The sequence below is a fragment of the Pyxicephalus adspersus genome, chromosome 2, assembly GCF_032062135.1.
Source record: "Pyxicephalus adspersus chromosome 2, UCB_Pads_2.0, whole genome shotgun sequence".
Taxonomy (NCBI): Eukaryota; Metazoa; Chordata; class Amphibia; order Anura; family Pyxicephalidae; genus Pyxicephalus; species Pyxicephalus adspersus.
This window is the reverse complement of record NC_092859.1, coordinates 47,299,348-47,315,435: the sequence shown is the minus strand read 5'-3', so window position 1 is coordinate 47,315,435 and position 16,088 is coordinate 47,299,348. Positions and strand designations below refer to the sequence as shown.

At 37.3% G+C, this 16,088-nt stretch overlaps 2 protein-coding genes across 3 annotated transcripts in view; both read right to left on the bottom strand.

Annotated features, from left to right (window-relative positions):
* Positions 1-407: 407 nt before the first annotated feature.
* SRA1 (steroid receptor RNA activator 1) lies at positions 408-5,875 on the bottom strand. Of its 2 annotated transcripts, none has more exons than XM_072400697.1 (5): positions 5,797-5,875; positions 3,559-3,681; positions 3,097-3,320; positions 1,719-1,827; positions 408-1,094 (listed from the first exon to the last, which is right to left on the bottom strand). In XM_072400697.1, exons 1-5 carry the CDS (start codon positions 5,819-5,821, stop codon positions 898-900), a joined length of 678 nt encoding a protein of 225 aa, XP_072256798.1. In that variant the 5' UTR covers positions 5,822-5,875; the 3' UTR covers positions 408-897. The 2 variants fall into 2 exon arrangements, with proteins under 2 accessions (XP_072256798.1, XP_072256799.1); XM_072400698.1 differs by having other exon boundaries at positions 3,106-3,320.
* A 5,596-nt stretch (positions 5,876-11,471) lies between these two features.
* The window catches only part of APBB3 (amyloid beta precursor protein binding family B member 3), a 52,016-nt gene continuing 47,399 nt past the window's right edge, over positions 11,472-16,088 (bottom strand). The window contains exons 12-13 of the mRNA XM_072400695.1: positions 14,364-14,546; positions 11,472-13,625 (exon numbers count right to left, since the gene is read on the bottom strand). Coding sequence (XP_072256796.1) covers positions 13,398-13,625; positions 14,364-14,546 — 411 coding nt within the window. The 3' untranslated portion in view covers positions 11,472-13,397. The remainder of the gene's footprint in view (positions 13,626-14,363; positions 14,547-16,088) is intronic.

Here is a 16,088-nt window from a genome sequence, read left to right as displayed (position 1 = left end):
TGTTAAGAGGCATTCCGGAGAAAGCTGGAACATAGATCAGGGTAGAACATCCAATTAGGGCAGTCCAAATTGCATAGAACATGTCTGATACATTGGTTGTGACTCCAAGTTGTTGCTTGGTAGATCTTCCTGCTCACTGTATTTGTTTAATCCCCTCAGTCTGCTTGTGTATAGAAAGTAGCCCTGAAATATCAGTAGAAGGACAAAGGGATATGCAGGGGAGTGCAAAATTCCACCAAAAAAAAAACAATATAGATGTGGTGATTTGAATATTAACATATTGGTGAGATATATTATGTTGCGAGCTACAACTTGAATGTTTTAATGTAATACAAAGATGCAGTATTCTTTATCTTGTATTAACTGATTTTTTTAAACTTTTTGTATATAAACATCACAAAATATGATTTCGAATATAACCAAATTTATTTAAAAAAAACACCATAAGGTCATAAGGTCTATTTGTCAAATAAAAGATGTCAAATTCAGTGTACTGATTGTGTAGCTGAAGATTTGGTGATAAAGATAATAGTCACTGCTTTAATAATACTGCACAAAAGTTTACCTTTTGCAGGTATTATCAGTTTCCACTTCATTGCCATTCATGGCTCAGATAATACAGTAACTTGGCAATTAAAGTGCACTGTGAAGGGAGCCATTGTGGAAGATGAGCAATAGACAGCCCCGGTTATTTATGATTCCTGTTTAACCGATAAGCTGTTTAACTGTTAACATTGTTTCACTGCTCAAAATGGCTGTCATAACTAAAAGATGCCATGGAACAAAAATGGCCTTCAAATCCAGAAAAAAATACCATAAAAACATATCAACTGAAAAAAGTCATTTGATACTGTTGATAGACTGCATAGCAATATGACTGTGTACTAAAATCGCCTCCTATGTGTCCTGCTGGACACTGTCAGTGTTTTCTGTTGCAGCTTCATCTTTTGCAGATGCTTCCCCATGAGGTAAGTTTCTTGCTTCAGCAATTAAGCGTTTCACTCCCACCATCCACTGGCTGACTTCGTTTACGTGATCTACCATCAAAGATCTGTGTATTTCATCAGCAGAATTCCAATGCTGACTTTCAAGTTCTAAAAATATTATAAAAAAAAAAGTTAGGATCAATCAAGGTGTCTTCTATCATTTCCCATGACTAATAGCTGAAATGAGTACCAGAGAAAATGGAAAAGATAATTCACTGCAGTACAGGACAGCCACTCTTATATAGTGAACAATTGGGGAAAACCTGGAGGAGAAACAAAAACAAGTATCTCCGTTTTTCCCAGGTATCCCCACCCCCCTTTTTCCCCCCCCCCCCCAGCTCCCCAACCCCCTCCCCCGGTATTATTATTGTTTTATATCAAATGTGTTTCTTACTATGGTCCTTATTGGATGTACAATTACTCTATTTACATATTTATTTCATTTTTATATGTTCTATTTTCATATCATATTTCATTTATATATGTTCTTTCCAATAACTGTACTGTTCTAATTTTGAACCCTTTAAAATGCAAATAAAAATAAATTTACCCAGTAAACTTCTGCCTTGTGGTTTTGCCCCTTTTTGCAATCACGAACACATATTAGTAAAAAGTTTAAACACATTACAAGTTATAATCACTTACACCATATAAACACTTTATATGATTAGTATTTTCATTAAACTAATTACCTATAAAAAGTTAGAAGAGTTATGTGAACAGGGCACCTACCTTTCACTAATAATACCATTCTTCTCTGCACAGGACTTGATAGCTTTCCACTGCTCCACATTTCTTCCAGGGTGGCAAGTCTCCTGCCTATATCAAGAAACACTTGTTTCTGTAAAAAAAAATATCCACATATTAATTTTAAAGCATTTGCTAGGACAGAGGAGTATGTTTCTCTTCCGGTTTTAGCACTAGACAGCGTATCTTTCTACATATTCACAGTGACAGGTGGTGGTCACTAGAAGATTTTGCTCATTTATTGTATAGCTGGAACTGACCTTTAGGATTAAATCTATCTGTCTCATGCAATTTTTTATCTTCTGAAAATTCAAGTTCCTTGGCTGCCTCTAACAAGTCAAAGATGTCAGAATGCTTAATAATTCCAGGTCAGGAGAACCAAAAGTTATTAAACCCGAAGATTAAGTGAGAAGGCTAACTAAAATGAATATAAGAAGCTTAGCTCTGATGGATTTCCCATAACAGCTTTTTGAAATAAAATGCTAAAAATTGCAAAACTACTTATTACAAAAACTTTTCTTTCCCTGAGTACACAGGGATTTTATTCTACTGTACCAGCTATAGTATATCATTGTATATCACAGTGTGTTATACATGGATCCTTACATAATATCAAACACACCACTTTACAGACTTTAATGATATAAAGTTTCATGTAAGGGACCGTGTGTATGATACATACAGATAAATGAAAACTGCAGTCATTACCTAACAAATATTTGACGTACTGCTAGGAATACATGCTATTTAGTTGTATGAAATGCTGTAATGACAGCGCTACGTTAGGTACACAGCAATTACTTGTAACAGGATACATGACATTTACATCCTGGTATGTCTAATGCGTACAGGAACAGTCTGGTAAATATGCAGACAATATCTGTCCATTATTAAAAGCGATTGTTTCAACCTACAACTCCCGAACCTACTTAAAATGCATAATAAACTGTAAGCTATTTCGCCACGTCTTGTTCCCAGAAATGAAAGGTGAAATGTGTAAATCACATTCATCTAATGCCCCCCATGTCCCAAAGTCTCAGTCTACATAAATATAACATCATAAAAGGAAAATCTTATACAGGTGTGTAGACCTGGAAGTCACTCAGATCAGGACTTTTCAACAGAGCTGACAATACAAGTAGATCCTAAACACTACAATCACCTCTCCCCCTTTTCTTCTTCCTCAGGCTGTCTTTAGTTAGTGAGGAAGTAATGTATTCCTTCACACTGCTTCTGCTATAGGCTTTAGCAATACCTGAACAATTTAACAGCTAGAAAAATAAGAATAGTAAAAGTTTTGTAATAAAGAATCAGTGTCATTCTTTTATATGGGGAAGTTCCCAGTTAAATCATGAGAAAACACCTTTATTACGTCTTTGCAGGCCTGGAGGATCTTATGAAGTGGGGCCAGAATGTCCTTTACATCTACAGGAACCTCCGATTCTCTTTGACTAGAACTTGGCTTTGAGTTGTCTGTTCTGAGGGGTGTTGTGATTTGTCCTATTGGAGGAGGACCAATACTGCTTGTTGAACCAGCTGGTGGCATCTTTGGAGGCGTGGAAGACGAAAGTGATTGCCCTGAGGGTACTAAAATAAAACAAAAACAATATATTTCACTTATTTGTAACATAATGACCCAGGGTTATCACTATAAATATGTATTCATACAAACATACATACACTCTAAAAACTGTATCTTTTAATAATATTGTCACCTTAACACCAGTAAATAGACAACTTTGTAGTGATCTCTAGGGAAGTAATATATTCTTTGCCCACTAAGCTTACAGGAAGAACACAGCGTAAATCTTATCTCGTGTCCTACCTGCTGGGGGATCCTGTAAAGGCGCTGGTACTCGTTTATTCAGCAGTGTTCGTTTTCCACTTCCAGACACCTGCAAGCCATATGAGAATTGGGGAGGGTCATTCCAGCCCTTTTCTTGGTTCCCTGTTAGAACAAAACAATAGGAACAGTTCTTTAAGTATAAAACATGTAACACATTTTTGTTTTTTATGGTAGTAAATACCAATGAACCAGCAGGAGGAGACACTCCTGAGCCTGTACAGGGGATTGACAGCCAACAACCTCTAGACCACAGTACACAATCTGTTTTTTTCATGGCTTACTTGTATGAAAATGTCAGCCGTGATGTTTTACTCACTGCCACAAAGACAGATGAATGAAATATGAAAAGACACTTCCTATACTTTGATGAGTTATACATATATATATATATATATATATATATATATATATATATATGTAGGATTTAATTACCAGTTTACACCTGTAATAAAAAAAAAAACAGTTCTTGCCCTCATAAAATAACAAAAAAAACTTTTTTTCAGCTCTTCCACGGTTATGTTTATTACTGGGAGCTGAAGAAAACGCTCTGTACTTCTGTATATAGAGAAGCATGTGACATCAATCACACAATCGCTGTGTGACCTACAAGAAATTCTCCATATATTTATTATAATACCAAAACAAATGAAAACACATGAAGCTTACTTTTCATGGTAATTTCCTAAGCCTCAGTGGCAATAAGCTCTTTTTTAATGATGAATTTTTCTTTCCAGCAGTTTTCATACTTTATCAGCTCTCTGTGTCAGGTCTTATTTATAAAATTAGAAACCTGCACACAGTGTTACCATAGCTACTGAATATTTCATAACACAAAACATTGCTCTAAATATAACATACAGCAGACTTGGATGTTGTTCTTATAATAACCAAGACAGCACCCTGGATAAAGCCACAAGCAGTTCTAGCCCGGGGCTTTCAGTGACGAAAAGAGGTTAAAAAGTATTTAATCCCAAAAATGTGATATTTTGTTGTTTCCCTGTCCTTCAATGTGGAAGTTGCACTGGTTTCCTTTGCAGACTTTTTTACTTTATTTTCAACTGGTGATCCTGCCAGGTGAGAACACTCCAATTTTCACTTGGATATCCTGTCAGTAATACCGGTATGTCCTTGTATGACAAAGCTCGCTCATACTACCGTGTCTATGGGGGAGCAGCACCTGTCCTAGGTTGACATAGAACAGATGGAAGGTGATTAGTAGTTCAGGGAGAATGGAGAACCATGTGGACAAGTTGCCAGCAGGATTAGCCGGTATTTCCTATACTTATAAAAGAAGGCAAAATGCATACTTTACAGACTAAAATTAAACAAGGGAAATGTTTAGGGTTTATATAAACTGTAAAAAGTTACAGGCGCAGCAGGCGGTGAGATGTCAGCTGATCGCTTGTTCCCACTGCAGATCTTACATTATTGTTAATTTACATGAAAGGGTAGACAACCCCTTATTATAAAGTAAAAATATTATTCTTTTTCACTGCGTGAGATTGGCACTTTTTATTTCCCCTTTACAGCAGGTTACATTACCCAATCTCACTCCTGCGCAGTGCGAGATCAAGTGACGTACCCAGAAGACGGCAGCACCAGGACGGCACCGGACCCTAATGAAGGCATCTCCAGCACGATTGAGGGATATGCAAAGGTAAAGTTATTTTTTTTCTTATTTTCAGTTTATTTCCGCTTTAAACTTCCCAAACTTTTTTTTCTGTGCTCTGTAAGCAGAAAACATTTGCTTTATAAAACCTGCATACCAGTGTAATGTATGGAGGCATGCAGGACCCTGTGTCAGATATACAAAGGTGATCACTTCCAACCTAACAGATGTGCTGCTGATCTATTGCTTCCACGCTCCATACCAGTACCAGGTGTTACACCCTCACCCGGTCTATATAAGGGTATATACATAGAAGGCATTGATTACCTATTATTGGGTGAGGTGTTACACCTTCTTACACAGGTCAGCTGGGGACACTGCTGGGTGTGACAAACATTTCACCTCATAATAAATACATAATAATTCCCTTCTGTGACTGGGGGAAGTTACTGCAGGGGTCAGGGGGCTTCTATTACACTCCCCTAATATTTGTACCATGCCTGTTAGTATCTCCTCCGTGTACAATAAAGTCTAATTATCCTGATATACATTATTCAGCTCTAACAATCCTATGTACATAACACATATTACCCCCCATATCCTCTTACCCGGCTTCACATACAGCTCTGCCATGTCTCCCTCCCTCTCCAGGAACTCTCTCACTGCTGCTTCGTGGCTGCTTTTTTTTTTTTTTTTCTTCAAAGCTTTATTTGTACGAACGATCAAAACACTGTGCAGGCAAAGTGATTACAGTGCTGCTGAATTATTCTCCATTTACAGAAGCAGCGAAGAATCTAGCACTGACAGGGACAGTGCAGGACTACAAATAACTGCTCCCCCATTACATTTCCAGCTATTTCCAATTTAAAATACATATTGTTTAAAAAATTTGAGGTTAAAAACACAGAAAAATCAGAAAAATAAAAAATTGCAAATAACAGGTTCATTATTATGGAAGGAGAAGGTGATGGCCCTCCTGCAATAAAATAATCTTACACTAAACATTATTGTTATTATTACTAAACAGGATTTATATAGCGCCAGCATATGACGCAGCGCTGTACATTAAATAGGGGTTATAAATGACAGACGAATACAGACAGTGACACAGGAGGAGAGGACCCTGCCCCGAAGAGCTTACAATCTAGGAGTACACTAAACGTGTGTATGCTGGCACATGCCCAGCTCAGAGGGTATCCTGGCGTACCTCTGGCTGCCCGGTATTACCCCCACAAGTTAAGTCATTTTAGCCTGCCCAAAAATCCTGAATCATGGCATGGGGAAGATAGCGGCACCCATGAAGGAACAAGGACAGGTAAATTTATTTTAAAAAATTAGGATCAAGCAGGTAAGTTTTTGTAGACATCACATTGCCTGCCCTTTCTGAGATAAAGGTCCTACCAGCTTGTCAGTTTTTATATTAATTTTAAGTTCACTCTAAATACTTGTTTGGCTCATTTTTTTCCCACAAATGTTTTATTGCCTTGCAATGTGCTTTGAACTTGCTCAAAAATTTTACTTCTTCAGGAAGAATGATTTCTCTAGCACAGCTCTCTCCCCCCTATACCTTGTAGCCCTATCCTTTTCTGGTCTAAATCAATGTTTTTTTTTAGCATAGGGGAACCATTGAAATATTTTTTTCAGGTCTGCAGGGAACCCCTGCTAAAATTACAACTGAATTGATAATTGAAAATCCAACCATCGATAATACGTTTCCTTCAGTTTTCAGGCATGAATTTTAGATCGCATTTACAATACATGGACTGTAGTACACAGTTTGGCCACTTATGTTATTATGGCGCTGTTAGGTCTTGCTACACTAGATACACATTGAGACGTCCCTGCTGCCTGCTCCCTGGTACTGTGCCAGATGTCTGCGGGTGCTGAAAGAGGAAGGCTGGCCTGGCCAGGTAGGTAATAACTTCCAGAATTTTGGAAAATCCGGCACTCCTCCGGTCCAGAGGTTGCCAGATTTTTGAATGTCAACTGTACTAAATTCACAGCTCACAGTATGTTAGTGTGGTGGTCAGTGGCAATAATGCAACTTATATTGCTGGATATTAGGAGGAATGTCACCCCTACAGACCCGAAACTTTATGTGCTAAATGTAATGCCCCTACATATACTAAGTTCCATTAAAATAAACTGAACCCTGTAGTATTTTAACTCCTAAACCCAATTACCTAATCCCCCAAATCTTTTCATGGAGTAAATCTCTAAAAATTTACAAGTGAAATTAAATACTTCCAAACCATCTCTACTAAACTCTATTCATCCACACTGTGCCTAACCCTTCTAAATTTTACCCCGGTGGGCCGAATATAGTATGAGGCTCAGTCCCAATCGATAACTTTGCAACCTCTGTTTCTACACCAGTGATTGCTAGATCCATCACTTTTCAAAATTGTTTCTAATGTATTGCACATTTTTTAAGAATTAGTCTGTATAGTATATTTATACTTGCCTGCGGAAGATTGGATAGAGATGGGACAAGTCTGATTTACTGACGTAATGGACCGTTTCTTACTTGTCCATATTTTCTGGACCTATTCACAGACTGCTCTTAGCTAACTGAAAGATAAACTTGGACTCACTGCTACTTTTGAAAATAATTTTTTATTGAGATATTCTGAGGTTTACATGACAATTAAATGGCATGTTACACAATGTACAAAAAACCAATATGAAAACAATGTCACGAGAAAACACAAGCCAAAAACACAGACACATTAGGATAATGCAATGATGGAATAAGAAAAAAAAGAGAAATATTATAAATATTTTTATTTATATTATAAATAAAAAAATATTTGCAGAAGGAAAAAAAGAAAAAAAGAGAAGAAAAGTAGGGATGTCCCAACTTCATGTGTCAGTTCGGTCTTTACAATCAAACATAATGGGCCTAATTTATCAATGAAATCCGCGCTCGCTGGTCGCACGTACTTTCGCGCCGTTATATCGAGCTGGTTTACTGCGGGCTGGAGTCATATGCGCTCGTTCAGTCGCATCTCACTGCCAAGCCGGATGCTTGCCTTCATAACAAAATGGGCAATAGGGGTCGCGCATCCGCCAATTAAGGCGATTAGATTTCAGCTGCGCGATTAGGGAGGATCTGTTAAGCTAACTCTTGCCTAACAGAAAAGAAATAAGTGATTATAAAATATGCTTTTTTTCTTGGCGCACATACATGTTTTAAACATTTGAACAGCACAAACATTTTTTTTTAGGGCTAAGGGTAATATATGTGCCATTAGAAAGAATGATTTTTTAGGGGAACAGTGACTTTTAATGGACTCCGGCCGCGAGCTCTTTCAGTTGCTGAATTGCGCGACGGCGTACGATTTCGGATCGCGAATACGAATGCGCGAGCGAGCTTCCGATTTTGCTTGATGAATCAGCCACAATAACTCACTCTTCACTAGAAGAGTCACCGGCAATCTACCATACTCTGCAGATGTACTAAACTGAACCCAATAATACCAGGTCTGGATAAATTTATCGGTCTGCTCCGTCCCAGCTGTCATCAGGTCTTTGATATGGTAGACATCCGCCACCCACCTTAGGCCGTGCCAAGGGTTGGCGGTTTGTCACACTTCCACATTACAGGAATGCATGCCTTTGCACCATTCAAAAGATGTCGTAATAAAGAGTTTTTGTATGCTTTTTTCAACATATGAGGGACATGCAGTGACGCCAAAGCGGGTTTATCTTATTATAATAATATATCCTTGAGCTTATGGACAAGGTCTGCCACAGAAGACCAGTAAGTAGACAAAGAAGGGCACTCCCAAAAGATATGCAATGACGTACCAGGAGCCGACCCACATCTCCACCGAGGGACTCACTGCTCCTAAACTTCTAAAATGTTTGTATTGAATGTGCTGCAATAACGTACCAGGAGCCGATCCACATTTCCAGCACATATTGTCAGTATAGGGGTGGATCCTAGCCAATTTAGAGGGCATTCTATACCACCAAGGTCCTCACTGCTCTTAAACTTCTAAAATGTTTGTATTGAATTTGCTGCATGAATAGTTTTTTTTTTAATGTACAAATATGTTTCAACAGGTATGTTTTTGTGCACACAAACTGATTCTGATTCATTTGAAAGACCCCAATCTTCTGAATGTAAGCACAGCTATAAACTAGCCAACTAACAGCATGATAACACATCTAATGAAAATCTATACAAATTCAAACCTATTTTTATTGGGTACAGTTGCCCAAGCAAATTCAATAAAAAATAAAAACTTTTGGTTGCTGCAGGTGTAGACAGTTTTCTAACAGCTCTAGTGAATAATTAGAACAACTTACTATACTTTGTGCTAACATATTTTTCCACTTTACAGATGTTCAAATTTAGATCAATAAGGGATTAGCGTGAATGCCTGAGTGTATTGTACATATGATATACATGGGAGGTTTGTCAGTAGGTGAAGAACTTCTGCCTATCAGCAGCATGGATAACTTACCTTTGCTTGCTTTAGGAGGTGGAAAGCAAACTTGTTGAATTGCTTTGCATGTACAAGAGATTGATTTCCACTAAACAATGAAAAGCATACTTTGTGCAGGAGCTCCAATTGGCTTCCCCCACCTGTCCATTGGAGATGGATACATGATGGTATACTGCTCCAGGATTACAAGGGCTGTGTTACTGTCTACTTTGTATAGGACTGTAGGTTGGTCTACATACAAGTGGACTGAAACTGTAATTTAATTTCTATATAGCCTACACACATCCTCTGCAGCAAAATGCAATTGTTACATTACAATAGCCACAGACCCTTAATATTTCAGTATTATCTAGTCAGTTGCATAGACTTATTTGAACCGCCTGTAATTTAGAATATGGAAGGTCAGTGGGGGGCTCATGGAAGTCAATGCAGCAGAATAATCTAGGTACAATACTGCATCCAGTCAAAATGCAGAAAATAGATATTTTAATTCTACTTTAAAAATGTAAAACAGGTTCCTTTAGGTAATAAATAACATGAATTGTCATACATACTTTTTCTACAGTAATTAATTTAAGTGCTTTTTCTGCATCATTAGGCTTAGCTTTAATTTGACGAGGCAAGCTGCCACATAAAATGTAGCATTGTTACTGCCAACGTAGGCTGAAAACAGCCATCTCATAATGATCTTCAGTAATCGGATACAATGACTTTTATCGGGAATTATTATTAAAAGTAGGTGCAGAGGCTTGAAGTTGCAAAATCTGAATAAATTATGTATCTGTTTAACACAGTTTTAATGGTGAGCTTCAAATGAAAACAGTGATAAAAGTGCCTGGGGAAGCAAAAAGATCATGTGATAACAAAAGCCTTAACAGTAATTCCATTTTCATATATATTTATTTATTGTACAGGACTCCAGGGGAGGATTGTGGATAGCAGATATGTCCCCCCCATGTTTAGGTTTAGGGAAATGGGTTTTGTGCTGCAGAAAAAAGTAAAGCATATTTTTGTTTTTCTTACAGTGCCCCCTGGGATGGGGAATGTGTTGGGCCTGCCTATCCCACCGTAATACTCACCGATTTTTCATGGCGGACAGACAGGTATGTTTGAAGAAAGGAGAAGGGTATATCTCCTGGTTGTCTGAGGAAATACCTGTACAGCCATGCATACTATATGAAGTATTAAGGTTTAGTACCACCCAGCTCATCAAACATCTGACTTCTAATGGAGGTCACATGACTATGTTGTAAAATTGATCCACATAGGGTATCTGAAATGTGGCTTTTTTGGGGTAGGGGGAAAGTTTCTATTGCATTGCCTGGAATCTAAGCAAATTAGGTTAGAAACTTTACATACACTTTAAATAAATGCATATTTGTATTTACTAAAATGTATTTATAAATGCAGATAGTGTAAGTACATACCTGTGTTTATTTATTTTGCTACTGTAGGCTTACTAGAATCCAGACATGCTCTATTACAGATGGAGTGGCAGGGATCATTGTGATAGGCGGGGAGAGACAAGTGATAACTTTTCATTTTGCTGCTGCCTAGTGTCCAGTCAGCAAGCTAAGGCTGTGTTTTTTACCCAGCTGCTGAAGTGGTGGTTCAGGTAATGGCTGTGCTGTCACACAGTGCTTTTTGAATCACAAGATTGACTTAAAAAATATTTTAGCAACAGTTGCCATAAAGGTATTTAAAATGTGTATGCAGATGCTTTCCAGCAGTTAACTTTTAGCAAACCACCTACACTATGCAGAATTAGGGAGATTTGGGAGCTCTCACAGGGGCATTTGTCCAAAAATAAAAGAAATAATGTCCACCAATGTCTTTTAAAAACCATCATTCTTTGGTTGACAGATTCTATCAATGTTCAGACAGATAGTACTGTATAAGAGATGTGTTTTTATTATATTAACATTCACTTCAGATGTATGACATGAGAAATTCATTTCATTTGTCAAATTAATTTGTCAATGCATCAAATTTATTAAGAACAGATCCACTGATAAACTAGTGGTGCTATTAAATATTTACAATTAAAGCATATTTTACAGTGCAGTTCATTCCTTGAACACAAAGTGAGGATAAACATTTAAATGACCTAGCTTACTACATACTTTCAATAGATTTTATATCTACTTTATATATGACAACTCATTATCATCCTATTGGTCCCAATATGCACTGTCTGCTTTTGCTGCAGTGCTGGCAGTCCGTGGATGGTATAGCATCAAAGTAGGATATTTTTTCTATACACAGAAAATCCTTAAATTCTAATACAATACTCTATGCTGCATGGAATACATGTAGGGATTTCAATTTAGTAGAAGGCTTGCAAAGCTTATATTTTTATTTTTTTTATTTTTTTGAAAAGTGGATGATCTTTGAAAAAAAAGTTTGGTTTGTGCAGTGGTAGTTTAGGGCACATTTAGGCTTATGAATAAACCAGTATATTATGAATAGAATACATTTTCAGGACGGTAAAGGCACTAATTATGGAGTATATCACACATTTTTTTAAGCCCTGATAATTTAACACATCTAGTCACCTTATGATTTGGCCTTCCTAAAAATTTACATACAACCTGAAATGTCCTGTAGATGCTGGACTCTGCCTGGTCTGCTTCCTCTTTTAGATTTGCTATCTTGAAAGATTGTGATAGTTGTTGTGGCTTTTTTTTTTGCTTTTAATACTTGGCAGATATGATTTCAGATATACCGGTCTCATCAGTCCTGAGGATGTCTATGTTGGGAATGTGTTAAATACTGTGAGGTTGGATGTACAAAGTTTCTGTAACAGACAACATGCTTTTTAATACTTAATTACACAATAAATCATATTTTAACTTAACAATGTCCAATATACCCAATAATTGGAGCCTTTAAAGTCCTGCAAATTGATTCTGTTTTGGTTTTGTAAAATTGGTAGACGGTAGCACTAAAAAAATATATACTGTACCAATCCCTAGTCTACGTAGAATATAAAGGTTCTTATGAATAAATAGTGCAAGAAACAAAGTACAGTAACTCATAGCAAACAAAAAGAATTCAGGTTACTGAAGTACCCAATTGATTCTTCGAGTGCTATATATACTATACGTTGCTTATTGAGCTATACTTGTTACATTTTGTAGGCTTCTATATATTTTTGATTATAGGTAATCTTGCTAATATGTGAAATCCCAAATTTCTTCAGCATTCTCTCTCTTGCTTCTGATTTCACCGTTTGTCTGTCAATTTATTTTAATCACTAGAGCTAATGCACAAAAAAAGCAATGGGAGGAAGATTACAGTGGTAAACTCAGAGGTAGGTGTAACTTTACTTACAGATTATCCTAATCACGCTCCTCCTAAAACCAAGTTATTCATTTGCCCTAGTAGTTTTCTTTGAGCACCCTACACATTGGATCATGGTATTATAGCTTACATAAAGGACTGGATATCAGAATCCATTATTATTTGTACAAAAGCTGCAATCTGATTGGTAACTCATCACTGGGGTGCATATACAATTCCATGCTAATTATTTATCTTTAGTGTCATACTGCATTTTTTCATCAAACACTTCTACCTGCTTGTAACTTTACAGATATAGCACAGAAGAATTTCAGCACCTGGAATTATCCCAGAATTAGGTTATAGTAAACAATTGTTAGTTCTGAATTTACAGAAAGAACATACTTTCTAAAATATCTATAAAACAGGCAAAAAAACTAAAAAAGCTATCTTCCCTGTATTTCTTTTCTAGTCTATTGGGTATGCCTGACATGTTTTTGCTTAAATGCTTCAAAGAAAGCCATGACTCCTCTTCTTTTACTTGTTCCCCCATTTTTCTGAAAGCCATGACCTGACAAGTTAAAAGGAGAAATTGGAGAGTCCACAGATGTAGTCCTCTTTATTTTCAGAAGGGATTTGCCATTCCCACCTTTGGACTTCATCCGTGATGATGATGCTACCACACATTTTTGATACTGAACCTGATGAAAAATAAAGAAGCACATGATTAGGGAACTAGTCAATTTCAATTATTTTAACAATTAAGGTAATTTTTTTACTGCAAATGTAGGCCTCAAATGAACGGCGGGCATGCACTGTGACAATACTGATAAGAGACAAGTAGTGCTACAGCATTGTCCTTGACTTAAACTTTAAAGAGACCATGTCACCAACTTCATAAAAATCACACAAAAAAAATCCTCCTTTCGAGTGTTTTTTTTAAATATAATTTATTTTTTTTTAATATAATTTATTTTTTAAACTTCACTTGCAATGTGCCCTTGAATTTACTAGAAAATTTGACTACTCCAAAAGGAATTAACTAGCATAGCTCCCTCCCTCTGTTCTTCTAACTGTTCTTTTTTTCTGATCCAAGCCCTTCCCTCCCCCACCCCCTCTGCTACATACAGAACCTTTTCATGTAGTGGAGGAGTACAAGGGAATACTACATAGTGAAACCTGGATGACAGCTCTGAATCTGTTGGGGCTATTCACATCACATCCAAGAAGGTGGGCCCAGCAGCAGTCTCACTCCTTTTCAATGTCTACACAAGTAAGACTTGTACAGGCAAAAAACCTATACACAAATAAGTGTACATATTTGCACGTATAATCTTACAGAAATATTTTTTAAATGACTAGTCGGAGTCTTTTTTCTTTAAAATAAAGATTATAGGCAAGTGTCAGTAATCTTTCCATGACATCTGAACAGCACTTACCATACATGCAGCTTGTACGGCCTCAGAGACATGTCCCGCATCTGGCTCACACCAAAATACTGTACACTGGAAACTCTGCTTGCCTATATCCACGATTATTGCAAATGTACGTGGATCTTTACCAATACCCATAAATGTCACATACCGAACTGAGCATTGCCAGACAGGCTCTTCTTCAGCTACCTGAAAAATTACAATTTACAGCTGTTACCATATTAGTATAATATATAAAAAAAACCCTATAGATTATGCCTTTGCTAACAGTCAAATAGGAGAATATTGTTATTCCAGCAGTCCCCTAAATCAGAGATCCCCAACCCCCAGAGCCTGCAATCTGTACAGGCGATATAGTCTGCAGCTCTGGCCCTAATGGAAAGGGACCTGTAAAGATCGCAGGCTGCGGACAGTGGACACAATCCACTCACTTTCCCATCACAGGCTTAGACCAGCGATGGGAGAGTGGGTTGTTTCTGGCATCATGACCTCACTCTGGAGGAAGTTTCTTCCCCTTTGAGTTACACACGGCTCCCCCGCGCATGCGCAGTACGGAGACCATGCATTTAGTGGTCCGCAAGCTAGAAAAGGTTGGGGACCACTGCTCTAAATAATATTTTTAAGGCTGCAAGACTGCAGAGGTAGTGGAAACTGAACTTACCAACTATCCCTTTCAGTTCTGTTGGTAGAAAGGTAAAACAGATGGTAAAACAAAAAATTATACAGTAAAGGTAAAGAGTAGGATTAGCTGTGCTACTTATTTGCCAGCTCCTGTCCCTCAGTTACATTTTAACTTCATATATGCTCTAGGGCCTAAAAAAAACCCCAATTCTACACCCACAACTACTTTAACAGCTCAAATTTAGGCTTCAGATCAGCCCCAGCAAAAAATTAATTTAGCTGGGGCTGCCCTGCACCTAGTGGCACTTCCTATAATGCATTCGTTTGACAAATCACAGCTTAAACTGCACGAGCAGCACTCTTTTATCCCTCATTTACGTCACCCGATCTCCTGCACAGTGTGAGATCGGGTGATGTACGAAGAAGAAGGAAGGTGACTAAAGAAAATGGCTGCGCCGGGCTGAAGAAGGATACCATGAGGACATGGGACCCAATCAAAGAAACCCTTCATGGATCGACGGGTTCGTGGGATTAATGGTGTGTGATATTTTTATTTTTAGTTTAGTTCCGCTTTAGGTCCCACTTTAAACATTGGTGAATTAGGCAGGTGGTTATAGACTCCAACTGCAAGGAACCTGAAGTCATTTTTGGGGTTATTTAAGATTCTAATGAAGATCAAGGATTTTCTTGTTTAAATATCTTGAAGAAGTCAAAATTTTTTATAAGGTGTACTGACTTTTTTACATGACTGTAGAAAAATCACTCATTTTAAATTAATAAACGTGATACAGTATTCAGAACAAGCCGAGGAACATTCAATAAACTCAGAATTATGTTAATGTTATACAAGCAATGCAGACATCTGCAGTGCAACTTCATTATTCTCTTTCACCACAATCTTGAAAACATTCCAATTACAAATTAATTTATTTGATAGAATTACGCTTGGTAGAGTAGGAGGAGGAATTTCTTAAAGGTGCTGACTCATGTGACTCTAAGGTTCTGTTCTCATTACTGCTTTATAATATTAGGACTCTGTTCTAATTACTGCTGTATAACATTAAGATTCTGTTCTCATTACTGCTGTATAATATCAAGAAAATATTATGA